Below are 27454 nucleotides of genomic sequence, written 5' to 3'. Positions count from 1 at the left end.
CCGCCCCCCCCCCCCCCCCATAATCTCCAGATGGGACCCCTGCTCTCAGTGAGAGCACGTGCTGTAGATGGTCCTGTGGATAGGGAATAAGATCATTTTTACATGACAATGGGGGAGACTTATAAAAACCTGTGCAGAGGAAAATTTGTTTAGTTGCCCATAGCAACCACTCAGATCGCTTGTTTTATCTTTTAGAGTCCTTTTCAAAAATGAAAAAAACGAAAAAAAACATCTGATTGGTTGCTATAGGAAAATGCTCAAATTTTCCTCTGCACAGGTTCATTTTAAAAAATGTCCCCAATATCTAACTAGGGATGCGCCTGTACCGATACTGGACATTTGCATGAGTACTTTTACCCCAACCCCCCCCCCCCCCCCCCCCCCACTGGCACGGTGATGTCTGGCATTAACCCTTTGGACATCGTGATCAGAGTTGATCGCAGTGTCTAAAAGTCCTGAAAAGTCCTGGTTAGCTCAAGGATTCTGATCGGGATCACCACAATAAAATCGCAGTGTCCTGATCAGCTGAGAGGACGGCTGAAGGTCCCTTACCGTGCTCCGTGCTGTCTGATCGGCACTCCTATTCTGCAGCCAGCCATGGCAGGCAGTTGTAGAGGAGTGCCAATAACACTGATCAATGCTGTGCTATAGCACAGTATTGATCAGTGTATGCAATATACAGATTGCATGTAATAGTCCTCGATGGGGACTAAAAAAAAAAAAAAAAGTGAAAAAAATTTAATAATAAAGGTGAATTAATTCCTTCCATAATAAAAGTTTGAATCATCCCCATTTTCAAAAAGTTTAGCTAAAATTTTAAAAACTGCTTTTTTTAATATAAAAATCCCTTCCTCTAATAAAAGCTGAAATTTTTTTTTTTTTTTTTTTTTAAATGACATGACATAAAAAAAAAAGTATCAGTAATTAGTATCGTGAGTACTTAAAATAAAAATAAATAAAGTATCCGTACTCCTACTCGGTCTTAAAAAAATGGTATCGGGATATCCCTATCTTTAACTATTCCTGTTACCCTCCCCAAGACTTTTATGGGCAGAATGTAACCTTATTAGGCAATGCAGACCAGTAGGATCGGGCACTGTTGGAATTATGGTGGGGGGATCAGGGCAGGTGAGTACATGTTATTTCAGTCTTGTCTGAGTACATTTGCATCTAAAAAAATAGCCCACTTTAAGGTCTTAACTACCCTTGGGCCACCAGAAATTTTCAGCATTGTTCCTTCAATATTGTTGACAACCAGAAAGGCAATATTTTACTTTCAAGGGACTGGAAATTCTATGGGCTCTTCCTATATTCCTGATTTACAGTATCTGGGTGTTGCATGCACCATTTATATATTAGATAGAGTTTTATAGATAGATACTGGACACTAAAAAAATATTTTTAATCTGGAATGTGCATAACAATATCAGGACAACATGTGGCAGTGTGTATCTGAATAATATTTGGTTAATATTTATATGATGCTGCATTGCTAAGTATAGTTGTGGCAGTGTCCAGGCTTCTAGCTACAAGGACTTAGCGAAAACATTGCTCCAGCTTCTGGTGACTATATTTTACATCTTCCATTGATACCGTCAAGAACAAAACCTGGCAGCAATGGAAACTACACTAAGGCCATGTTCACACGGCAGAATTACTCTGCGGAATTTGTCAGGAATATTCCGTGGTAGCAGAATCCTGTTGATTTCAATGGGATTCTGCTGCACTGGGCACACCGCAGGATTTTCTCAGCTGATGTTTCTGCTGCGGTAATTTCGATTCCGGCGTCCTCAGAAACATTAAAGAGTACCTCTCATGATCTTGTTATATTTTATAATCCTCCCAGTTCACTGCCCCCATCATGATAATCCACCCCCTGCCTCTATTTTTATTACTTTTTAGTTTTCTACCTTGATATTGCTCTGTATTTTCTGCTCAGTCTCAGATTCACAGACTGGGAAGGGGCGTTCCCCAGCAGGCGTGACATCATCTGAAGCCGTACAGGGGAGAACTTCCTCCTTCACTCTGCTACACACAGCCCAGAGCAGTTCAGTGTGTGATGAGCTATGATTGGATAAGGCTGCGCACACCCCCCTCAGCACTCCACACTACATTTCCTGATTTTGGACTTCTGCCAGGCCAGCAGGAGTCCAAAGTATGTACAAGAGATGGGGGGGATGTGCTCTGAACAAGTAGGGAGACACCTAGTGGCAGCTTTTTTAAACACAAATAAAACAGAAAACTTTGTTTTCTTTTTTTTTTTTTTAAACAAAGTACATTAGAAAGATTTTTTATTTACCATAGAGAGTGCAATAGCAAAAATTAGTTTTAATGACAGCGCCCATTTAAACCTGTTTCTGTGGATTTCACTTGGAAATGCATTTTCATCTATGGAGATGGTGCATTTCCGAGTGGTCCTGGTGCTGCTGCATCAAGTAAGGCTATGTTCACTCTTCCGGAATGTCTGCACGGAAAATCTCTCACTGCGGGCACCTGTAGGATATGCCGGTGCTGAGACAGCACTGGAATGCGCCATCTCATAGATGGCTATGCATTTCGCGCAGAGTCCGCTGAAGAATGAACACAGAAATAAGAATATCCGTGCCAGAAACATTTGGCACGGAAATTCCACCATGTGCACAGCGCAGCAAAACCCACTGAATGCAATGAGACTCTGCTGCTCTGGAATCTCCTGCGAAATTCCTGATGTGTGAACATGGCCTACATGTGCAGAATGTCTGCCCGTATTTTCAGAATGGCAAAACTACAACTCCCAGCATTTTTGTAGTTTTGCAACAGCTGGAGACCACTGGACTAGACAGTTTCTTGCTCTAGGTTATCTCTTTGATATGGCACGTCTGGACTCCCAGGGATGCTGCCATGATGGCCAGAAAGAGAATCTAAATTTTGTGCACAGATCATGATCTCTGAACCCAGTATAAGATACAAGCAATGTTTAGCACCCCCCCCCCCCCCCCAAGGAAAAAAAAAAAACACTGACTTTTAAAGGATACATCCAGTTCACTCTGTGAAGGGAAAAACAAGACAACATTTACATTTAACTACAATCATTCAGTGCATGGAACAAAGCTGGAGACTTAATACTACCAGTACTTATCAGCTGCTGAAGTTGAGTTGTTCTTTTCTGTCTGACTGTAGTGCTCTCTGCTGACACCTGTCTGTCTCGGAAACTGTTCAGAGCAGGAAAGGTTTGCTATGGGGATTTTTTCCTGCTCTGGACAGTTCCTGAGACAGACAGAGATGTCAGCAGAGAGCACTGTGGTCAGACAGAAAAAAAAAAAAAAAACAACAACAACTCAACTTCAGCAGCTGATAATTACTGGTAGGATTAATATTTTTTAGAGGCTGTCTGGGCATGCTGGGAGTTGTAGTTCTGCAATAGCTGGAGACACACTGTTTGGAAAACACTGCTCTAGAAGAATATCAGTCATTCGGCAGATGCTATCGGCACTTTGCGTACCTCAATGATTTACAATAATAGTTTACCTATTGCTGAGTTGCCTGTCCATTTTAAAGTATCCACAAAGGTCAGTGTTTAATAAATCAGTACAGGGTGCCCACTGCTTTTACAGGGGTTATCCAGGGTTATCGAAAAACAGACCTAATTTCTTTCAAAGACCGCTCCCTGTCTGTCTCCAGGTTGGGTGTGGTTCTGCATCTCAGTTACATTGAAGTGAATGGAGCCAAGTTGTAATACCGCACCCAACATGGAGACAGACAGTGAGTGGTCTTTGAAAAAAATTAGCTCTGTTTTAAGATTCCTGGATAACCCCTTTAAAGGGTCCAAGATCCCTAACCATATTCTTCACTGTCTCCTTTGAAGCCCACATTTGCTTTGAAGTGCCAGACACTGGTGTTGAAAAGCAACCCGGGAACCTGTAGGAGAAGAAGTTGCTCTAAATCAGTGATGTCCAAACTGTGGCCCTCCAGATGATGCAAAACTACAACTCCCAGCATGCCCAGATCGCAAACAGCTGTCTAGGCATGCTGGAGGCATGCTGGGAGTTGTAGTTTTGCAACATCTGGAGGGCCACAGTTTGGACATCACTGCTCTAAATGATACACACCATATCAATTCTTCTCATCTAGCACATTGGGAAGCACTTGATACAGGGAGCGAAACCCAGGTTATGCACAGCCGCTATGTATATACTGCTTTTCGAAACATCCATTCCAGCAAATGCATTATCATGGGTTAGCATCCCCCACCCCCACCCCTAAAAAGGCAGAAATATTTTGCTTTTGCTCTAATAATTTACACAATGCTTAAAGGGGTTATCCAGGAATAGAAAAACAGAGCTAATTTATTTAAAAAACGGCTCCATGTCTGTCTCCAGGTTGGCTGTGGTATTACAACTTGGCCCCATTCATTTCAATGGAACTGAGCTGCAGAACCCCACCCAACCTGGAGACAGACGGGGAGTGGTTTTTGAAATAAATTAGCTGTTTTTCTATTCCTGGATAACCCTTTTAAAGTGCAAGTGTCCTGACTATTGAGCATTATAACCTAACACCAGTACGCTAAAGGGATTTAGAATTGTAATGCCGCATTACCTTTGCCCCCTTTATAGCAGGTTTGATGATCCCAAAAAGTTTATTTTTTTTGGCAGTCACCAAGTCAAATAGGTGTGGCCAGGGGTACGCAATGCCCCAGTAAGAGCGAAGGAGGATGCATGCGCTGAGGACCCATGTGTCAAGCATACAGTGATCCCAGCGCTTAGAGGCGATAGGTGTGGAAGCCTGGGGCATTTTGAACCCCTAGTCATGCCAGGATCATCAAAGCTGCTATAAAGGGGGCAAAGGCAGTCCTGCATTACTATAATACTGGTGTATAAGGCTAAAAAGTCATGACAGTTGGGCTTTAAAGTGTACTGGTCTCGCAGTGGGAAATTCGCTGTAAACCCGCCCAATATGCACGTACCCTTACAGGATGGCCCCATAGACCTAGGCTATGTTCACAAGGCAGAATTTCCCCGCATTAAACTTTTGCATGTGTTTTTAGCCTATTAACGTCAATGGGATTCCACAGTCCCATTCACACTGCAGAATTCTTGCTGCGGAAGTTTTGCAGCTAAAATTCCACATTCAGCAAAAATTATAAGTCATGTCTTCTATTTTTGCAGAATTCGGCTGCAGAAGCACACTGAAGTGAATGTTTTGGTTTTTTTTCCGCAAAATGCAGATTTCGTGTGAATTTTGTGCGGAATTCCCAAAATGTAACTTAAGCAATGAAATAAAAGCCCTTTTTTTTCCGTGCTCTGAGCATTCATGTTGAATTCATGCATAAAATTCCGCAGAAATTCTGCTAAGATACGAAATTCCGGCCAAATCAATGCGGCCGCAGAATTACGCATCTACGCAAAATTCGTGCCATCTGAACATAGACTTATAATAAAGCTGCAGGATGCAGATCGCTGTGAACTGGTGTGAGAAGAGTGCTACCGCACTGGTGGGGGTCACCGAGACCCCAACAGATCAAAACACTCAAGTACAGTGGTCCCTCAACATACTATGGTAATTTGTTCCAAATGAACCATCGTTACTTGAATCTATCGTATGTTGAGGGATCTGTGCAATAATAATATACAAAGTTATACTCACTTGTCCCCACCGCTCCGGACCGTTACCGCTGCCCTGGATCGTCGCTCTCCATCACAGTCATCACGTCGCTGCGCACGCCGCTCCTATTGGATGACGGGACGCCGTGCGCGGCGACGTGATGACGATGAAGGAGAGTGACAGCCATGCAGTGGAATATGAAGAGGACGGTCCGGAACGTCAGGGACAGGGGAGTGACACTCACCGGAGCACACGGGGCACATTAAAAGGCTATCCGGTGGCAGCTGAAGCAGACCGGATAGCCGTTTATGTGATGGCCCCGACATACAAAAGCATCGTATGGCCACTGAGAAGCCATCGTATGTTGAAATGATCGTATGTCGGGGCCATCGTAGGTCGGGGGGTCACTGTATCCTAAAATCATATACATTTTTACAATAACTATGTACTTACCACTCGACTAAAGTATTTGTCTAATACTTCCACAAAATTATGAATAAGCTCAAAGACCGCCATCTCATTCTGCAAAGAGAGAGAGAGAGAGGTTTATACCATTCAGCTTTGAAAAGAAGAAAATATATGAGGGGGAGGAGGGTAGTCTGGGGTAATCAGGATGTAATATCCACTGTGGCACCCTTGGGAGCAATACACAGAATTACCTGCTGTGAGAGAACACGTCATCAAACCAAAACCAGGACCAGGCTGCAAAATGAAACTACTTGAGCTTGCTGGGCACAGTGGTTCTCTAGTCCGCTGTGGAGTGCCACAATTTCTTTTAATGAGATCAAAGGATTCTTTTTTTTTTTTTTTTTTTTTTAAACCTTTACTGGATCACACATGCAACGTGTTTTGAAGGCACTCTTGCCTTCATCATCAGTCATTTTTGATGAAGAAGTCAAGAGTGCCTTCAAAACACGTTGCATGTGATCAATAAAAGTCTCATTATCAGAGATTGTAGCACTCCACAGTGGACTAGAGAACCACTGCGCCAAGCATGTTCAAAGAGTTTCTTTTTGCAGCCTGGTCCTGGTATTGGTTAGACGACCATTCAGCTTTGTTATTTGGCTGAGGAAAAAAAAAAAAAAGAGACTTCTGATGTGAAAAACTTACCTCAGACTCATCTATTCCAATCACAATGAACAGTGCTGCATACTGCCGATACACCAGCTTGAAGTCTTTGTATTCTACGAAGGAACACTGGAAGAAAAGAAAGAAATTAACCATTCAGTATATTATTTAGTAAGGGTGGTGGATGCCACTGTATGGCATGTATTACAGGCATTTAGGAAAACCAGATACCTCATGAAATGGAGTTATGGAAAAAGCGTAGCTCGCCGTACTATTCTGCTCCTGCAACTCTCAATAAGGTTTGTGCTCGACGATCTAAGCCAGTGTTTCCCAACCAGGGTGCCTCTAGCTGTTGCAAAACTACAACTCCCAGCATGCCCGGACAGCCTTTGGCTGTCCGGGCATGCTGGGAGTTGTAGTTTTGCAACAGCTGGAGGCCCCCTGGTTGGGAAACACTGATCTAAGCTGTCGTAACCAGGCTGGACAGGCATGTGTGAGTGGGGGGGGGCCTTCATTCTACATATAGGTGTCGGCCCCAGCGGTAGGATCGACATCTATCAGACATTTATACCATTTCATGTGGATTAGGCCGATTTGCTATTCTGGATTCCCGCCCCTAGACATCTTATCCCCTATCCAAAGGGGACCCCCGGGATCTCGGCTGCAGCACCCACCTGTTGCGGCTTCTGGCTGTCACGCCCCCTCCCATGGACTTGCATTGAGGGGCGGGGCATGAGCTCACACGGGGGCGGAGTCGTAACGTCACGATCTCACGTCACCGTGGTCGCGAGCCGAAGCCTCCAGAGTTTCCGGAAGCTGCAACAGGTGGGTGCTGCAGTCAAGATCCCGGGGGTCTCCAGCGGCGGGACCCCCGCGATCTGACATCTTATCCCCTATCCTTTGGATAGGGGATGAGATGTCTAGGGGCGGAGTACCCCTTTAAGACCAAAAAATATGTACAGAATGGGACAAAGCTTTTTTTTTACCTTTAAAAAATTAAAGGGGTACTCCACTGTTAGACGTCTTATCCCCCTAGGGGATAAGATGTCTGATCGCGAGGGTCCCGCTGCTGGGGCCCCCCACGACTTCCCGCAGCACCCGGCGTTCTAAACAAACACCGGGTTTCTGGGTAAGTGGTCGTGACATCAAGACCACGCCCCCGTGTGACATCACGTCATAGACATGAATGGAGGGGGCGTGGCCGTGACATCACTATCACGGCCTCCGGCTCCGAGCGTTCTGAACAAAATGTTCAGAACGCTGGAGCTCCGGAGTAGCCCTTTAATGGTGTAAAAAATTTAAAAAGTCAGAATATAAAGATGCAAAGTAATTTTTTTTTCTAATCTTTTATTTTTAAATAGTAGTAAAACATGAGAAAAACTATACAAATTGGACATTGTTGCAATCGTACTGACCTGAAGAATAAAGATAACATGTCCGTTTTACTGTATAGTAAATGGCATAAAAATGAAACGTCTTAAAAATTTGCAGAATTACTTTTTTTTTTCCAACTTCACAAATATTTTTTCCTGTTTACCAAGATTTACTAAACTAGGCCTCGAAAAATGCCAGGTCGCCATTTGTCACTGGGTCCTGCAATCTCCTCAGTCTGTACTAGCGTGTGCCCTCTGCTGTCCCTCACATTTCCCGTGTTCTGACGCAAACCAATCGGGATCATGTCAGTAGGTACACCTGGGCAGCGGCTTTGCTTCCTAATGCTCGGAGAGAAGTGGGAGGAGGAGAGTTGGGAGCGGAGCAATCGGGGGACACAGAGGCACAAAGACTACACACAGGACGGGGGCGGATAGAAAGTGCCTGAGGGCTCGGGTCACTAATGTACGGCTCCTCAGAAGCTACTGCTGCCATCTTGATTCTACTGATATCACTGTCACTATGTGAGTCATTCAGCTTTCCCAGACTCCTGAATGGCTTACCAGCTTCTGCCATTCAATAGTCTGGTAAAGTTGAATAACACAATGATGACATCTATGTTGGTTGTCATCCAGCTTTCCTACAAACAGATGAAACCAAGAAATCTTTGGAGGGGGCACTAATGACTGTGACACAGGGAGAGATGAGGGGACAGTAATGACTGTGACACACAGGGGGAGATGAGGGGGCACTAATCACTGTGACACAGGGAGAGATGAGGGGACAGTAATGACTGTGACACACAGGGGGAGATGAGGGGACACTGATGACTGTGACACAGGGAGAGATGAGGGGACAGTAATGACTGTGACACACAGGTGGAGATGAGGGGGCACTAATGACAGTGACACAGAGGGGGAGATGAGGGTACACTAATGACTGTGACACAGGGAGAGATGAGGGGGCACTAATAACTGTGACACAGGTGGAGATGAGGGGACACTAATGACTGTGACACAGGGAGAGATGAGGGGGCACTAATAACTGTGACACAGGTGGAGATGAGGGGACAGTAATGACTGTGACACACAGGGGGAGATGAGGGGGGCACTAATGACTGTGACACATGGAGAGATGAGGGGACAGTAATGTGACACAGGGAGAGGGGACATTAATGACTGAAACACAGGGGGAAATGAGGATACACTAATGACTGTGACACACAGGGGGAGGAGGGGACACTAATGACTGTGACACACAGGGGGAGGAGGGTACACTAATGACTGTGACAGAGAAAGAGAGACAAGGGAACAGTAATGACTGACATCGCGTGACGACACGTAACATCATGTGACATAGCGTTGTGTCATCCTGGCCCCTAACTTTTTTTTTTTTTTTGCTGTCTCCCAGATTCAAATCCAATTAGTCAGGCCCTGTCCTCTATAAGTGACTGTATATAGAATCTTACCTGATCTTTGGGACGGGAGAGACACAGCCTGATGACTTCAGATTCTAACAGTGTTCTCCTCTGAACCTCCATTCTGTCATAATAGCGCGATAGTCTTGTCTGTCCTTGCTTGTTAACGATCAGGAAAAATTTTATCATCTCAACAAGTGAAGAAAGACGCCTAAATAACATGGATAAAGAAAAAGAAGACATGATGGGATCCCCGCACTTAGAGGACGGTCACCTCTCCGCAAGTACACGAATAACAGATATGATCATCCCTAAGGCTGTGTTCACACATTGCAGCTTCATTGTGATAAGGTCAGAATACCGCAGTGTTTTTAGGGAGATCTCGCCATATAACAATCGTGGCTTTTATTGTTACTAAGAACTTTTTCAAGGTAAAGTGCAAATAACTCCAAATAGAGAAAATATTTTAAAGGGGTATTCCGGCTTTATACATCTTATCCCCTATCCAAAGAATAGGGGATAAGATGTATGATCACAGGGGTCCCGCCACTGGGGACCCCCGAGATCTCGGTCTAGCCCCCGGCCTAATGACATCATGCCACGCCCCCTCCATTCATGTCTATGGGAGGGGGCGTGACGACCGTCACGCCCCCTCCCATAGACATGAATGGAGGGGGCATGGCGCGGTGGGCCCCTTTCAATCATACACCTTATCCCCTATATTTGGGATAAGTTTTCATTTTACTGGGTCTCGCTCCTGAGACCCCCTGAGATCGCTAGTTATCAGCCGGGGAAGGGAGCAGCAGCGTGGCGCTCATTCCTCCACTGGCCAATCCGCCCTTTTTTCCGTACATGGAGTGAGTTGCGCGCAGCCGCTCTCTTCCTCAGCTGATATCTAGTGATTGCAGTGGTGGGTCTCATTCCTGAGACCCAGAACTCTCAAAACTTTTGACATGTCTAGGCTACATAGCAAAAAGTTTTTTCTAACGACCACAACCCTTAGGCTAGGTTCACACTACGGAATTTCCGCCAGCAATTCCACTTTGAAATTGCAGGCAGAAATTCCGCTTACTAAAATATGTAGTATAGAGAATGGGTTTCCGCTTGGAAATTTCCGCCTGAAGAAAGGCGTTGCTCTTCTTCAGGCGGAAATACTCGCGGAACACACTGCAATCTATTGGAGACTGCAGTGTCCGCGCGGTCCTAGCGCCGACTGATTCAGCCGGCGTTGGACGCACTCGGAATCTCTGGGTGGAAATTTTCCGGAGATTCTGCAGCGTGAACCTAGCCTTAAACTAATAAAGATATTGATCCAGATTTATCAAACTGTGTGAGAAAAAAAGTGGAGGGATTTTCCCACAGCAACCAATCACAGCTCAGCTTTCACTTTACCTCAGCTCGTTAGCTGAAGTGTGATTGGTCGCTGTGGGAAAATCCCTCCACTTTTTCTCTCACACAGTTTGATAAATATGGGCCATTGTGGAGAAATATTTTAATTTTTAAAAGTTCTCAGGAAAAAACAAAAACAAAACCCGAAACCCTGTCCTCACTTCATGCAGATCCCCTGCTGGTACCGTTTCCCGCTTTCAGTGCTTCCATATCAATGTCCTAAAACCTAGAAAATGCCTGTTCAGCCAATCACTGGCGCAGGGGTGACCCAACTCATACAGCGATTGGCAGCCATTACCTGTGTTTGTTTCGGGATGGGAAGCAGAAAGAATTGACAACTGGAACAGGATCGGAGGGGGATCTGCAGCAGCGGAGTACATCTGTGTTGTAAATTTGGCTGCAGACATAACAAATCTGTGGTAAAATATGCAACTGCACATCCCCCCCCCCCCCCCCCCCACACACACACACACTCTGTGGGGGAGATTTATCAAAAACTGTGCAAAGGAAAAGTTGTCAAGTTGCCCATAGCAACCAATCAGATCGCTTCTTTCATTTTGCAGAGGCCTTGTGAAAAATGAAAGAAACGATCTGATTGGTTGCTATGGGCAACTCAGCAACTTTTCCTCCGGACAGGTTTTGGTAAATCTCCCTCTGTGAGTATTCTGCACCTATATCTGCAGAGGAAACAAACTGCAAAATATGAGCAACAAAAAAATTTGGATGTCCTAGTTTTTTTTGTTATGTACGTAAACGTGTAGAAAAGCAGCCACACATCCCATTCAGACAGGGCAAGATGAAGGGGTACGGGCAACTGCACCACTCTTCCTCTAAACAGGTTTCTATAAATCTCCCCCCATAGTCATCCTGAAAAGCGAGTTGGATGCATCTCTACGTACCTAGGCAGCTTCACTGCACAGGAGTCTGGGAAAGCTTAATGATTGGCCATACTATTAGTCACCCAGCTTTCCCAGAAATGAATAGAATTATTTTAAAAAAAAGGTGAATTAAAGGGGTACTACGGTGGAAAACAATTTCTTTAAAATGAACTGGCGCCAGAAAGTTATACAGATTTGTAAATAACTTCTATTTAAAAAGCTTAAAGAGTACCTGTCATCAACAAAAAACTTTTAATATGTTGTTCATAATCATTAATGAAGACATATTGTAATATATCTTCATTAAAAAATATTAATATTTATACCATTTTTTTCATTTTATACTTTTGGCTACTAGGGGTCTCTCTTCTTTGCCTGGTCTGCAAGCAGCATCCTATGCTTTTCATAGTAAGTGTACAGCTTTTAGGACTAATGCTGAAGGGCTCTGGTCCTTCCACCGGAAGTTCAGTACTCTCAGCTCAGGACTCGCTCCCAGCCTGGAGCAGCACTGTGAGCTACAAGCCTACAAGGCTGTCTGGGCATGCTGGGAGTTGTAGTTTTGCAACAGCTGGAGGTACCCTGGTTGGGAAACACTGCTGCAGAGGGAGAGCAGCATACAGGAAGACTGGCAGAAGCAGAGTCCCGGCCAGGCTTCATGTGACATCATGCCTGCCGGGACCCGCCTCCTTCCACCCCTCAGAAAGACAGTGCTCCTGAGCTAATGAAGAGGGATAAAAAAAGGTATTTCCACAGCGTTTTAAACCTCAATAAAAAAAAGGGATAGGCATAGTTAGAGTAAGGGACAGATGGGGAGGGGGATCAGGGAAAGTTTAGTTGATGACAGGTACTCTTTAATCCTTCCAATACTTATTAGCTGCTGTATGCTCCACAGGAAGTTCTTTTCTTTTTGAATCTCTTTTCTTTCTGGCCACAGTGCTCTCTGCTGACACCTCTGTCCATGTCTAGAACTGTCCAGAGTAGGAACAAATCCCCATAGCGAACCTCTCCTGCTCTGGACAGTTCCTAAAATGGACAGAGGGGTCAGCGTGTCAGCAGAGAGCACTGTGGTCAGACAGAAAAGAAATTCCTCTGGAGCAAACAGCAGCTGATAAGTACTGGAAGGGTTAAGATTTTTTTTTTTAATAGAAATAATTTTCAAATCTGTTTAACTTTTTGGTACCAGTTGATTTAAAAAAATGTATGTTTCCCAGTGGAGTACCCCTTTAAGTTAAGGGAGACAATTAAAAAAAAACAAAAAAAAAAACCTCTTACTTATTACCAGGGCAATACTTATTAGTCTTCCAATACTTATTAGCTGCTGTATGCTCCACAGGAAGTTCTTTTCTTTTTTAATTTATTTTATGTCTGACCACAGTGCTCTCTGCTGACACCTCTGTCCAAGTCAGGAACTGTCCAGAGTAGGAACAAATCCCCATAGCAAACCTCTACTGCTCCGGACAGTTCCTAAAATGGACAGAGGTGTCAACAGAGAGCACTGTGGTCAGAAAGAAAGGAAATTCAAAAAGAAAAGAACTTCCTCTGGAGCATGCAGCAGCTAATAAGTACTGGAAGGGTTAAAGGGGTATTCCAGGCAAAAACTTTTTTTTATATATCAACTTGCTCCGTAAAGTTAAACAGATTTGTAAATTACTTCTATTAAAAAAATCTTAATCCTTCCAATAGTTATTAGCTTCTGAAGTTGAGTTGCTGTTTTCTGTCTAACTGCTTTCTGATGACTCACGTCCCGGGAGCTGTGCAGTTCCTATGGGGATATTTTCCCATCATGCAAGGGATATTCTCCCATCATGCACAGCTCCCGGGACGTGACATCATCATTGAGCAGTTAGACAGAAAACTTCAGAAGCTAATAACTATTGGAAGGATTAAGATTTTTTAATAGAAGTAATTTACAAATCTGTTTAACTTTCTGGCACCAGTTGATTTAAATTAACTAAATAATGTTTTCCAGTGGAGTACCCCTTTAAACTAAGGGAGACAATAAAAGAAAACCTCTTACTTATTACCAGGGCATGAAAGGGGTTAAATTGTGTGAGATACTGTTGGAGATTCTTTTGTACAGATTGTTCTGCACGGCTAGCAGGATATGATGGGATTTATAGTCCGACAGGTGGACGTGTGTAAGTCTAACAACAGGTGTGAAGACATATGCACGAGGCCATGTGTCAGTGTTTGTTACAGGGCAGCGGACATATAGATAATGCTCTACAGTGTGTCACACAATCTGCAGCTCAACAGCACTAAATACCCTACAAAAGCATAATGTCCCTTTATCTAAATGGGAAAACACCATACAAAACGCATATTGTAAAATGGAATTACATGTTAGATTTCGATGAAGCTACTGAAAAGTTTCCTGCTAGTTTAGGCTAAAATGGTGCTTGGAGATGAAAGCTCTTTTCTCTAAGGGCCCATGCACACTACAGAATCTCTTCCAGGGCAAAAATTCCATCTGCAGGGGCAAAGCCGAAAACCACGGGCGCTAGGATCGCTTGGACATTCGCCGTCACCACTGAAGACAATGCAGTCTGCTCAGGATTCCGGAACTTGAAATTCTATGGTAGGATTTTCCACAACAGAAATTCAGCAGTGTGCACAGTACAGCAGAATCCAAGTGAAGGCAATGGGAGGCTGCTACACTGGAATTTCCAAGCAGAATTTCACCTCTTGAAAATTCGAAAAATTCAGGATTCCGCCTCAAATTAAAGCCCATAGACTTCTATGGGATTCCACACTCTCATTCACTTTTCTGGATTTCCACTTGTGGACTTCCGCAAGCGGAATTTCTGAAGTGTGAATGGGAGTGCGGAATCCCACAGAAGTCTATAGGCATTAATTTGAGGTGGAAATACTGCTGCGTGAACAGACCCTAAGGCTGGGTTCACACTGTAGAATTTCTGGGCAGAATTTCTGCCGGAGATCGAGCCGGCGGCACTAGGACCGAGCAGACTGCATTGTTGCCCCCATAGACGGCAATGCATTTCCGGATGGATCTTTTGGGAGATCTGCTCAGAAATGCATTGACATCTATGGGGACGGCAATGTAGTCCGTGCGGTCCTAGTGCCGCCAGCTCGATCTGCGGCAGAAATTCCACAGCCTAAGGCTTGGTTCACACTAAGGAATTCCTGCCTGCAATTCCGCTTTGAACTTGCAGGCAGAAATTCCGCTTGCTAAAATGTATAGTGTAGTGAATGGGTTTCCGTTTACAAATTCACACTTCAGAATTTGTGAAGCGGAATTTGAGAAAGGAAAATCCGCTTTAAAATTTCCGCCTGAAGAATGGCGTTGCTAATTCTTCAGGTGGAAATACTGGCAGAACACATTGCAGTCTATTGGAGACTGCAGTGTCCGCACGGTCCTAGCGCCGACTGATTCAGTCAGTGCTGGCCGCACTCGGAATCTCTGGGCGGAAATTTTCTGCCCGGAGATGCCGCAGTGTGAACCTAGCCTTAGTATGCATGGGCCCTAAGGGCAGAGAAATTCCGCTTGGAAATTCCAGTTGCAGCAGCCTCCCATTGTCTTCAATTGGATTCTGCTGCCCTGTGAACACAATGGAACTTCTGATGTGGATCTGGATTCCGATAAAAGAATAAACATGATCATTCTTTCAGCAGAATCTACCTGGAAAGGCCCATTAGATAATGGGACCATGTTTCCTGAGGCTTATTTCGGCTGTACAGTTCTGCGCAAAACAAGCGCCGATTCTGGTTGGCACGGATCTACTAAGGAAATTCCTTGCCGAGTTTCTTCAGTGAGTTCTTATTCCTGGCCAGTTCAGATCCCCAGACAGGCCAGCAACTTGCTGCTGTAATACCAAAGCAAACTGGAACTGACAGCCCAACCGAAACCTGTCCACATGTTCATCCAGCCCCATCTGAGAGAAGCATAAACTAGTATCAATGGGGGAGATTTATCAAAACCTGCGCAGATGAAAAGTCACCCAGTTGCCCATAGCAACCAATCAGATCGCTACTGTCATTTTTAAAGAGGCCTGTGAAAAATAAAAGAAACAATCTGATTGGTTGTTATGGGCAACTGGACGACTTTTCATCTGCACAGGTTTTGCTAAATCTCCCCCAATGTCCCTGATTCCAACAATCTCCGCCCAATGGGGGAGATTTATCAAAACCTGTCCAGAGGAAAAGTTGCCGAGTTCCCCATAGCAACCAATCAGATTGCTTCTTTCATTTTTCACAGGCCTTTTCAAAGATAAAAGAAGCAATCTGATTGGTTGCTATGGGCAACTTAGCAACTTTTCCTCTGGACAGGTTCTGATAAATTTCTCCCAATGTCTTTAAAGGAAACCTGTTAAAGGGGTACTCCCGTGGAAAACTTATATTTTTTTAAATCAACTGGCGCCAGAAAGTTAAACAGATTTGTAAATGACTTCTATTAAAAATCTTAATCCTTCCTGTACTTATTAGCTGCTGAATACTACAGAGGAAATGGTTTTCTTTTTGAAACACAGAGCTCTCTGCTGACATCACGACCACAGTGCTCTCTGCTGACATCATGACCACAGTGCTCTCTACTGACATCATGACCACAGTGCTCTCTACTGACATCTCTGTCCATTTTAGGAACTGTCCAGAGCAGCGTATGTTTTCTATGGGGATTTTCTCCTACTCTGGCCAGTTCTTAAAATGGAGAGTGATGTCAGCAGAGAGCACTGGGCTCATGATGTCAGCAGAGAGCTCTGCGTTCCAAAAATAAAACCATTTCCTCTGTAGTATTCAGCAGCTAATAAGCACTGGAAGGATTAATATTTTTTAATAGAAGTAATTTACAAATCTGTTTAACTTTCTGGCACCAGTTGATTTAAAAAAAAAAAAAAAAAAGTTTGCCACGGGAGTACCCCTTTAACTTTAAAGGAGTTCTCCGCCCCTGGACATCTTATCCCCTATCCAAAATACCAAAGCTGCCACGCCCCATAGACATGAATGGAGGGGTGCCACCCGAAGACTGCAGGAGTCTAGTCGCCCTTTGCATAGGGGATAAGATGTCTGGGGGCAGAGTACCCCTTTAATGCTGCAGAAACAAGAGTCAGCCTTGATTGATAGATCTCTTCCTCTTTGGGTACAGGGCGGCTGGTGGAGCAGGAAGAAGCCATCAGTGAACACTACGATGGCTTGTCGTTCAGGCAGCATGAAAGCGAGAACACGTTCCCCTTAAATTTGTTGCTATTTCTATTTATTTGGTTTATTTTCTATCCAGAACACCAAGTGCAGTGCAGCAGTCCTCTCAATGATGTGCCTATAGTCCTGGATATATTTAGCAGCTCTTCCCATTCACCCCACCGCCCAATGATTGACAGCTTTCTGTCTATTCTGTATAGGCAGTAGAGCTGCCCGATTAATCTCAAAAGCAAGATCACCGTGTAATTTAATTTCTGTGCCCTGAAACCAGCTGCTAGTCTCTGAAGAGGGAAGCACAGAAGACACAGGGACCGATCAAAGGAGAACAGGATCTGCGGCAGACCTATGGGGGTCCCCCGCACCTTATTAAAGGAGAAGTATCATGCAAGAAAATGTATCCACAGACGACCCCCCACCCCCACCCCACAATTTCCTATACGAGGTCCTGGAAGGGACCGGTATATTCTGCCAGGAATTGGAGGCTCCCCCCATGCAGAACCTGCCGTTCTAGGGCATGCAGCACTGCCAAAACCTAAAAGCATTTAATTTGACGGGTTCCCATTAAAAGCCAAGGGCTTTTCTGAGAGGGTATTGTATACTCTATCTCCTTCTAGGTCATATGCTCAGATTAAGAAGACATTTGCCAACTGGTGAATGTTAACCCCTTGGATCCAACTATCTTGCAGATATTGGACTTTCTTCATAGAGGCTTTAATAAAGGTCTAAGTTCTGGTATCATCAAGATTCAACTTGCAGCCAATCCCTGAAGAAGATACAGTAACCCCCCGACCTACGATGGCCCCGACATATGATGAAATCGACATACGATGGCCTCTCAGAGGCCATCGCATGTCGATGTCAGCATCAACATACGATGCTTTTATATGTCGGGGCCATCGCATTAACTGCTATCCGACAGCGCAAAATGCTTAAGCTGCTGTCGGATAGCAGTGTAATGTGCCCCAGCAGGTTCACTTACCTATTCCCGATGCTCCGGGTCCACTTCGCGATCCTCCGGCGTCTTTCGCATCTTCTCCAGGGTCCGGGCCTCGCTTTCCGGCGTCGTTATTACCTCACTACGCACGCCGCGCTGGCGCAGCAACGTAATAACGTCACCAGAAAGCGAGGCCCGGACCCTGCAGAAGATGTGGAAGAAACCGGAGGATAGCGAAGAAGACAACAGAGCAGCGGGACAGCATCGGGAGCCCCTGGAACAGCAGCGGGAGCGGTGAGGACCTGGTCCGGAGCAGCGGGGACAGGTGAGTACAGCTTCCTATACTTTACATTGCACGGATCCCTCAACATACGATGGATTCGACAAACGATGGGTCGTTTGGAACGAATTACCATCGTATGTTGAGGGATCACTGTACTTTCACAATGTCAGGAGGTCAAGGACTTCATTACAGCCAAATCCAGGTGGAGACCTAAAGTGATCAGACTGTGGCAGACTCTACCAATAATGCACAGATCTCATAGATACATATACAGTGACCCCCCCCCCCGACCTACGATGGCCCCGACATACGATAATTTCAACATGCGATGGCCTCTCAGAGGCAGCATCAACATACGATGCTTTTGTATGTCGGGTCCATCGCATAAACGGCTATCCGGCAGCGCAAACTGCTTCAGCTGCCGCCGGATAGCCATTTACGGTGCCCCGTGAGCTCCGCTGACGATCACTTACCTGTCCTCGGGGCTCCGGCGCGTCCTCTTCGGGATCCCCTGCATCATCGGCGCTCTCCATCGTCGTCATCACGTCGCTGCGCACGCCGTCCCGTCTTCCAATAGGAGCGGCGTGCGTAGCGATGTGATGGCGGCGACTGAGCGCGCGGATGTCGGGGAAGAAGAGGCCTTACCGGAGCGTCGGGGACGCGGCGACAGCGATGGACGGCGACATCCCGGGCCAACGGCTGTCCGGGCATGCTGGGTGTTGTAGTTTTGCAACATCTGGATGTCCGCAGGTTGTAGACCACTGTCCTATACTTTACATTGCACGGATCCCTCAACATACGATGGTTTCAACAAACGATGGTCCGTTTGGAACAGATTACCATCGTATGTTGAGGGACCACTGTACATTGCATTGATCTGTGTAAGTAAAAAGACAAAAAAAAAAAATTGCGTTTTAAGAAATTTAAATTAACCCCTTCCATACTAAAAGTTTAAATATTTCATCTCAGATGTGTCCATATTAACAAATGTAAACAAAATAAAAACAAACCTATCTGGTATCACTGCATACAGAATTGTCCTTACTGTTAAAATATAACATTATTGATAGTGCATGGTGAATGGTGTAAACAGAAAAAGAAAAAAACACACCAGAATTGCGTTTCATTGATGTGTTACATCACATGCCAGAAAAATTTAAGGGGTACTCGTCTCCTAGACATCTTATCCCCTATCCAAATTGCAGGGGTCCCGATGCTCCACCCCCCCCCCCCCCCCCCCGCAATCTCCATGCAGAACTCTGCACTCTAAACAGTATGTGGAAATAGCCGATAACTTATACCGAAATATCGGTATAAGTTATCGGCTATCGTCCTGAAAGGTCACAGATTATCGGTATTGGCCCTAAAAAAGTAAATATCGGTCGATCCCTACTACATAGAGCAGTCCTTCTTTGGTTGTCACTTACATGCATGAAGTGAGGAAATGACATCATCCAACCATGCACTCTGTCTCTGTCCAAATCCCTCTCTGAAAGCAGCCCCCACCCTCCTGAGTGACAAAGACCATGTGGTTTCTGCCCAGCACTGATGAGTCTACACAACATCCTCTGTAGTATACAGCAACTGATAAGTACTGGAAGGGTTAAGATTTTTTAATAGAAGTAATTTACAAATCTGTTTAACTTTCTGGCACCAGTTGACTTAAAAAAAAGATTTTCCCACCGTTGTACCCCTTTAAGGCTATTAGGAGGTGAGGATGAAAAAAGGAAAGTACAAAAATTAAAAATCGCTGCGTCCCTAAGGGGTTGAAGAGTTAAACAGCACCAAAATCTGTGTTAAATTCACATGAAAATCCCTATGGGAGGGTCTATCCATCAAAGGATCAGCAGTAGTGACGAGCGGCATTGCCCATATTCGAATTCGCGATATTTCGTGAATATATAGATGAATATTTGTCCTATATTCGTGAATTTTGCGTATTTGTTATATTCGCATTAGAAAACAGTGAGGGGTGGGCAACTTTACTTTTGGTTGCTATTGACAAGTGTTCCCAATTTCGAATATATGGCTAATATTGCGATAAAAATTCGAAAGGCGAATATTCGCGCCCAACACTACAGAGCAACAACCAGATTCCAGCCGCTAAAAACAGGAATTTGATGGTTGCTATGGCGACTGCTCCACTGATCCTCTGCGCAAGGTTTGATAAATCTCCTCCTACGTTATCAGTAGAAAAGCTAAAGGATGTTCACACAGTGAGTTTCGTGACGGTTTTTGTTTTTTTGCTTTAAACCAAAGCCCAAAGGAATGAGGCGATATCGAAGAAGGAACTGTCACAAAACGCTGCGTGTGAACTCCGTCATGTGTAAATTACCTGCTCGTCCCCCCTTAGTGATGTCACCGAGATGCCGGAAGAACAGATGCGAAAGAGCGTTCGCCCGTGACGTCACCAAATAGATCTCTACCAGAAAGGGCGGGGTCTCTTCGCGTCACGTGAGGCGGGTTGCCTTTGTGACGCCAGCTCGCGGATCTCGCGCACGCGCGGTGACGCTGTCAAAGCGGGAGGCGGCGAACGAGGCCGGTTACCCAGCGTGCCCCGCGGAGCTACCGGGCCCTGGTGGGAGGGGGGGCTAGTTGAATCATGGCGGCCCTCAGTAAAGTGACCGGACGGACACTGTAGAACGGACAGCCCTTGTGTGTATCCGGGGGGTAGGGTTGTGAGGCCCGTTCCCCCCCCATCACCTCTCCTCTTACACCGGAGCTGGTTCCTCACGTGACTTACACCGGGCACCTTCGAGCTCCCACCCCGGACCCGAGTCACCCGGGGGGGCCCCAGCATTAGATGGAGGATCTCCCGGCGGCTGGTGGGATGGCTGCTTCTACAAGGCCGCAGGTCGGGGGTCCTGGTCAGGCCCAAGCCCAGGGAGTCCCCTCAGAGCCGGGCTGTGAGCTGACCGCCCGGCCGCCCCAGTACACCATCCCGGGGATCCTGCACTACATCCAGCACGAGTGGGCCCGCTTCGAGATGGAGAGAGCGCACTGGGAAGTGGAGAGGGCCGAGCTGCAGGTGAGAGGGTCCGGGGAGGACGAGGGGGGCAGGAAGCTGGGCCCGACCTGGTCACTATGGAGGCCATCTTGGGCACTGGGGTGGCCCCTGGTAGTGTGGCTGCCCCTTTGCCTGGTATAACCCAATATGGTGACCCCAATGTGACTATGGGTGCTGGACCCTGTGACCTTGGGTTCTACACCTGCTTTGCGTTTCCCAAAACTACAACACCAATCATGTTTGGTTGTTGGAGAATGCTGGGAGTTGTAGTTTTGTAACAGGCAGAGAGCCACAGGTTGGCAAATACCAGTGTTCCCCAACCAGGGTGCCTCCAGCTGTTGCAAAACTACAACTTCCAGCATAGGCTGGCCGGGCATGCTGGGAGTTGTAGTCTTGCAACAGCTGGAACAAGTAGATCAGTTGTAGTGTCAACGATTGCGGTTCTGAGCCTCATCCGTCATCAACCCGATGTGACGTACAGCTAGTAAACTGTCCGGGCATGCTGGGAGTTGTAGTTTTGTAACAGGCAGAGAGACTCGGGTTGGCAAACACCAGTGTTCCCCCAACCAGGGTGCCTCCAGCTGTTGCAAAACTACAACTCCCAGCCTACGGCTGTCCATGCATGCTGGGAGTTGTAGTGTCAACTATTGCGTTTCCGAGCCACGTTCGTTATCAGCCCGATGTGACTTACAGCTAGTCAACTGTCCGGGCATGCTGGGAGTTGTAGTTTTGTAACAGGCAGAGAGCCACAGGTTGGCAAACACCAGTGTTCCCCAACCAGGGTGCCTCCAGCTGTTGTAAAACTACAACTCCCAGCATGCCCGGACAGTTTATGTACTAGCTGTACGTCACATTGGACTGATGGATGTGGCTCAGAACTGCATGCTGGGAGTTGTAGTTTTGCAACAGCTTTAACAACTGGATCAGCTGTAGTGTCAACGATTGCTTTCCCGAGCCACATCTGTCATCAGCCCCGATGTGACGTACAGCTAGTAAACTGTCCGGGCATGCTGGGAGTTGTAGTTTTCCAACAGCTCAGATCAGTTGTAGTGTAAACAATTGCCGTTTAAACCCATGTCGTGGCTAGACTCGCGCCCGTCGTCAGCTCAGTGTGGCAAACAGCTAATAATCGTGCTTTGTTTCTTGGAGTTGTAGAGGGCAGAGGTTCTTCAGCTGTTGGGGAACTACAACTCCCAGCGTGCACCAGCCGGACAGCCACAACGGTGGAGGTTATAGAGAGTACCTGGTGAGTAATAAACATGGGACGCTACACACAGTGACTCAGCGGGTGCCAGGGAGATGAGATCACAAGTGACGGGATCTCCGCTGTGTAGTCATTGGATCAAAATACAAAGCTGGAAATGTAACTTTGACTTGTTCCAATGGCTACTGTAGTCAAGTGTTCCCGCAAGGGATCGGCTGTTCTCTTTAGCAGTGTTTCCAAACAGGGTGTCTGCAGCTGTTGGCAAAACTACAACTCCCAGCATGTTCATTATCTGCTAAGGTGTTTGATTGCGAACTACTGCTATAGCCGGACACATTTAAATGGTTGCTATGGGTTATTAACCTTATAGTTGCCTTTGGTTACAACTATACTGGAATCTGCCTTAACTTGCAGTACTTTTTAAGAGAGGAGATAATTGAGGATTGTGGATGGACTAAGACTCTCCCACCCAGATTCCTCTCCCTGTATAGTTATATCACTTATATTTTTGTATGGTGGTCCTAACCTTTATAATAATTTTTAATATTTTACACATTATGGTATACATATATTTTAGTTTTATAATAGTTGGTGCTGCGCCTACACAAGGGCCCTGTGAGACGCAGACGCTACTATTTGCATTTATTTTATTATCTCATATTTTATTATCTATTGTAATATTGCATAATATTAATAAATTGAATTACTATCTGTCCAGTTGTCTCAAACCCTGAGCCCTAATCTATATATTTCTATAGACAAACTACTTTTTGACACCTTGGGTATAGGTGTCTAATTAGGTAGCCCGGGTTTATTTGGTGGGTAGTTAGACAAGAGCCTCTCCAACTCTTCTATATAATTTACAAATCTGTTTAACTTTCTGGGGCCAGTTGATATGAAAAAAAATTCACCTGGGTACCCCTTTAAAACACAATTTCTAAAGAAAACAATGATAAATTCCCCCCCCCCCAAATGTGCAGATAAACAAGAGGACTATGAACTGACTAGGATATAACCTGAAGCTGCATAGAATCCTGCAGAAGCAATGACAGCGACTTTAACGCACACGTGTAACTCGTGTCTCGCTGCGAACGTTATAACAATGGGACAGCCTGACCTTTTATCACCTCTTCACCATCTGCAGTGAATAGATGCACAGATCGGATTCATTACACTGTACAGCAATGTTCCTCCAACTATTTTGGCTTTCCAACTTTTTCAAAACAACAACTCCCAGCCAATCTGGATAGCCACCTGCTCTGGCATGATAGGGATTCTTGTTTGCCGCAGGTTGGGAAGCGTCGCTGTTGGAGATAGAACTTAATGTACGCACACAACTCTTTCCAGACAAGAACGTAAAGTTATCAGCAAACTTAACATTGACTTGTATTTGTTTAAAAGGGTACTCCCCTGGAAAACTTTTTTAATTTTTTATTTTTTTTATTTAAATCAACTGGTGCCAGAAAGTTACAGATTTGTAAATTACTTCTATAAAAAATCTTAATCCTTCCAGTACTTATCAGCTGCTGTATGCTCCATAGGAAGTTCTTTTTTTTTTTTTTTTTTTTTTTTCTTTCTGTCTGACCACAGTGCTCTCTGCTGACACCTCTGTCCATTTTAGGAACTGTCCAGAGCAGGATTGGTTTGCTATGGGGATTTTCTCCTGGACAGTTCCTAAAATGGACAGAGGTGTCAGCAGAGAGCACTCTGGGCAGACAAAGGAAATTCAAAAAGAAAAGAACTTCCTGTAGGGCATACAGCAGCTACGTACAGGAAAGATTAAGATTTTTTAATAGAAGTCATTTACAAACCTGTTTAACTTTGTGGCACCAGTTGATTTAAAAAAAAAAAAATATTCCAGTGGAGTACCCCTTTAATCTTCATTTGATCCCCCAAAAATGTAAGTTATTTTGTCATTTTCCGTCTGATCGTATCTACTGAATTCCAGTCTGTCTGTTTTGTTTTATCCTTCCCCAGTTTTCCTAAAGATGTCTAGACACATTATTTATTTATCCTCAATGTACCTCAATATTAGATCAGTATTGCAGGGGTCTGTGCTTTGTAAGAATTGAAACAATCTAAGCCTGTCAGTGGGTGCAAAAGAGGTAACTAGAATGTTATGGACACCTGTGGTGTGGGTTCACGTTGTACAGATTTGTTTCATGTTAATCTGGATATTGGGGAAAATCAGGATTTTTGGGGGAAAATCTTGTGCTGAATGCATTATTGTTTTTCCCATTGAAATGAGGGGCACCACAGTTGAACCTGATGTACACCTGGTTCACCCGTACTAAACACAATTAAAGGGGTTATCCAGGAAAAAACTTTTTTTTATATCAACTGGCTCCAGAAAGTTACAGATTTGTAAATGACTTCTACTAAAAAATCTTAATTCTTTCAGTACTTATGAGCTGCTGAAGTTGAGTTGTTCTTTTCTGTCTAAGTGCTCTCTGATGACACGTGTCTCGGGAGCTGTCCAGAGTAGAAGCAAATTCCCATAGCAAATCTCTTCTACTCTGTGCAGTTCCCGAGACAAGCAGAGATGTCAGCAGAGAGCACTGTTGCCACAGTTATAGTGCGGATGAACCGCTTTACAAAGAGGTGTCTCTTATGAAATCCGTTGAGTATATGCAGAGTTCTGGCACTGTAAACTTCCTGCTGCATTGCTATCCAGGGCACAAAGGAGGTAGGGAGCCGGCTCACCCAGCTCGCCTGCCTCCTCCATATATTTTGTCTGTCCCGCTCCCTTAATTATTTTGTTAATGAATGCTGCAAGTGAGGGCACAGAGTATATTGGGTTTAGTGTGGGTGAACAGGGTGTCAGAAGGGTCTATTGGGCACAGTGTCCTGTAACGTGTGTTGCGACAAAAGTTACCATGTAACCCCAGCCTTAGGCTGGTTTCACCTAGGTGTAATATGGTCACTTTTTTTTTTTTTTTTTTTAAAGTCCTCGTCTGACTACAGGTCTGATGAACTGAAAGCTTTCAGTTTTGGTCATGATAAAGATGGTTTCATTGAAAACATGGATGGAAAAATGGGCACGTTCTAGGGTTGTATGAAAAACCTGTTGTAGGCCAGTTTAATACAAAAATAAGTTTCACTTCGGTATTATGTCTGCAAGCTCCAGTCAGGCCGAGGCGACTGAAGGCCAGAACTGACACTTAAGACGGATCCCTCCAAGGAACAGCACAGGATTGAGCCAGCGCACACAACTCCAGGTACAAACTGTTTATTTCCCGGCATGCAACGCGTTTCGTTGGATAACCAGCTTCATTAGGCTCAGTCCTGTGCTGTTCCTTGGAGGGATCCGTCATGTGTGCCAGGAGCGGCTGCTGAGCTTCGCCCGTCAAGGGTCTCTCTTACATGCCTACACAATAGTTGTACTTGGTCGCAGTACAACTCTACTCGGTGAGCAATTTTGCTATTACTACATATTGTACCCATACGTTATCACACCAGGAGTGCTTTTCCTGTTTGTTCATTAGAACTGACACTTGTCAGGCCGTGGGCTGAGGCATTTAATGAAGTCCATAATGGGATGCATAAATGGGGGTGTCCAAAGTGGGACACAACTTTGGGGCAGTGTTTTCCAAACAGTGTGTCTCCTGCTCTTGCAAAGCTACGACTCCCAGCGTTCTGGTAGTTGTAGTTTTGCAACTACAACTACTATTGTAGTTGCTGCCGCCTGCAGCACGCGCTCCTCACTGAGCGCTGGGTCCTGTCCCAGTGATCGCAGGGGGCCCCTGAGATCGGCTACTTATCCCCTATCCTGTGGATAGGGGTTAAGTTTTACACTTGTTCGTTTTCTCCTTAACCCCTTAAGGACGGACCCATTTTTTTACCTCAATGACCAGGCTCTTTTTATTTTATAATTTTTTTTTATTTGACATTTATCTCTTGGTAATAACTTTAGAACGCTTTTTCTGAGCAGAGCGATTCTGAGATTTTGTGACATATTGTACTTTATATACCGTATTTATCGGGGTATACCACGCACCGGCCTATAACACGCACCCTCATTTTACCAAGGATATTTGGGTAAAAACAAACGTTTTTTACCCCAAATATCCTTGATAAAATGAGGGTTCATGCATGTGTACACCCCGATACACTTTTTCTGACCCCACAGAAGCCCCCAGGAAAGGCAGGGGGAGAGAGGCCGTCGCTGCCCGCTTCTCTCCCCCTGCCTTTCCTGGGGTCTAGAGCCCTGCTGCCGCCGCTTCTCTCCCGCTGGCTATCTGCGCCGCTGCCCGTTCTCTCCCCCTGACTATCGGTGCCGGCAGACAGGAGGTCATGATCTGACCTCCTGCTGCCATAGCAACCAACGGCGACCCGCGATCGTATCGCGGCGCCGCCGTTGGTGAACAGGTGGAGAGGGCTTCACCTGTCAACACCATAGATGCTGTGATCAGGATTGATCACTGCATATAGGGGGTTAATGCTGCCGGGACCGGCCCAATCGCGGCTCTGGCAGCTGTGGCGGAACTCCGGCTGTGATTAACAGCCAGGTCCCGTCATCGATCTCCTGCGCTGCCCGCGGCAGTGCCAGAGATCGCTAAGACGTATGCATACGTCCAAATGCGTGAACGTGTCTTATGCTTGGACGTATGCATGCGTCCTATAGCTGGAAGCGGTTAAAGCTCAATCCAATGCAGGAAGTTGCAGAAAAGCGACGTCAGGTGGAATTTTCCGCATGGTGTGAAGGTTTCCATGGGGTTCGATGGGGTATTGTTACTCAGTGTAAAACCACACTGATTTGGTGGTGGAGTTCTGTGTGGAGTCGAGCCTTGTGGACATGTCCCAAAATTTACTAGCATACTTCTCAGAATAATGCAGCGATACCTAGATCTTGTCTGTTCTGGCACCTCTGCTTTCACGTTCACTTCCCATTTATACACATCACCAACACAGAGCGGGAAGGGGACAGGCCACGGTTAAGTGAGACAAGCCCCTACTACAGGCATAGGCAACCTTCAGCACTGCAGATGTTTTGGACTACATCTCCCATGAAGCTCTTGCAGCCATAATACTGCCAAAGCATCATGGGAGACGTAGTCCAAAACATCGGCAGTGCCGAAGGTTGCCTATGCCTGCCGTACTATGTGACAGCTGATAGGGACACATAGAGTACAGGGGAAAAGCTCTGTCAGGACAAACATAGAATTATAG

The 27454-nt window shown here is 45.5% G+C and overlaps 2 protein-coding genes across 12 annotated transcripts in view; one reads left to right on the top strand and one right to left on the bottom strand.

Annotated features, from left to right (window-relative positions):
- Positions 1 to 20928, bottom strand: part of AP4S1 (adaptor related protein complex 4 subunit sigma 1) — a 41519-nt gene extending 20591 nt beyond the window's left edge. For 2 of the 7 annotated variants that reach the window (XR_008848799.1, XM_056546033.1), the window contains exons 1-5: positions 19502 to 19522; positions 9488 to 9647; positions 6691 to 6777; positions 6034 to 6102; positions 3015 to 3026 (exon numbers count right to left, since the gene is read on the bottom strand). Coding sequence is in view for 6 of the 7 variants with exons in the window: in XM_056546033.1 (XP_056402008.1) it covers positions 3015 to 3026; positions 6034 to 6102; positions 6691 to 6777; positions 9488 to 9647; positions 19502 to 19503 (330 nt within the window). In the remaining variant the exon portion in view is untranslated. Of the gene's footprint in view, positions 1 to 3001; positions 3027 to 6033; positions 6103 to 6690; positions 6778 to 9487; positions 9648 to 11123; positions 11223 to 19501; positions 19838 to 20409; positions 20545 to 20817 lie in introns of those variants that run through there. The other 5 variants (XM_056546035.1, XM_056546037.1, XM_056546036.1 and 2 more) reach the window with 5 other exon arrangements.
- Positions 20578 to 27454, top strand: part of STRN3 (striatin 3) — a 64501-nt gene continuing 57624 nt past the window's right edge. Inside the window, exons 1-2 of one of the 5 annotated variants that reach the window (XM_056546032.1) lie at positions 20975 to 21102; positions 22237 to 22327. Coding sequence is in view for 4 of the 5 variants with exons in the window: in XM_056546028.1 (XP_056402003.1) it covers positions 20878 to 21102 (225 nt within the window). In the remaining variant the exon portion in view is untranslated. Of the gene's footprint in view, positions 21103 to 22236; positions 22328 to 27454 lie in introns of all 5 variants that reach the window. The other 4 variants (XM_056546028.1, XM_056546027.1, XM_056546030.1 and 1 more) reach the window with 4 other exon arrangements.

The sequence above is a fragment of the Hyla sarda genome, chromosome 11, assembly GCF_029499605.1.
Source record: "Hyla sarda isolate aHylSar1 chromosome 11, aHylSar1.hap1, whole genome shotgun sequence".
In the NCBI taxonomy this organism is placed as follows: Eukaryota; Metazoa; Chordata; class Amphibia; order Anura; family Hylidae; genus Hyla; species Hyla sarda.
Note: the sequence above shows the minus strand (reverse complement) of the source record. Positions and strands in the feature narration are given on the sequence as shown.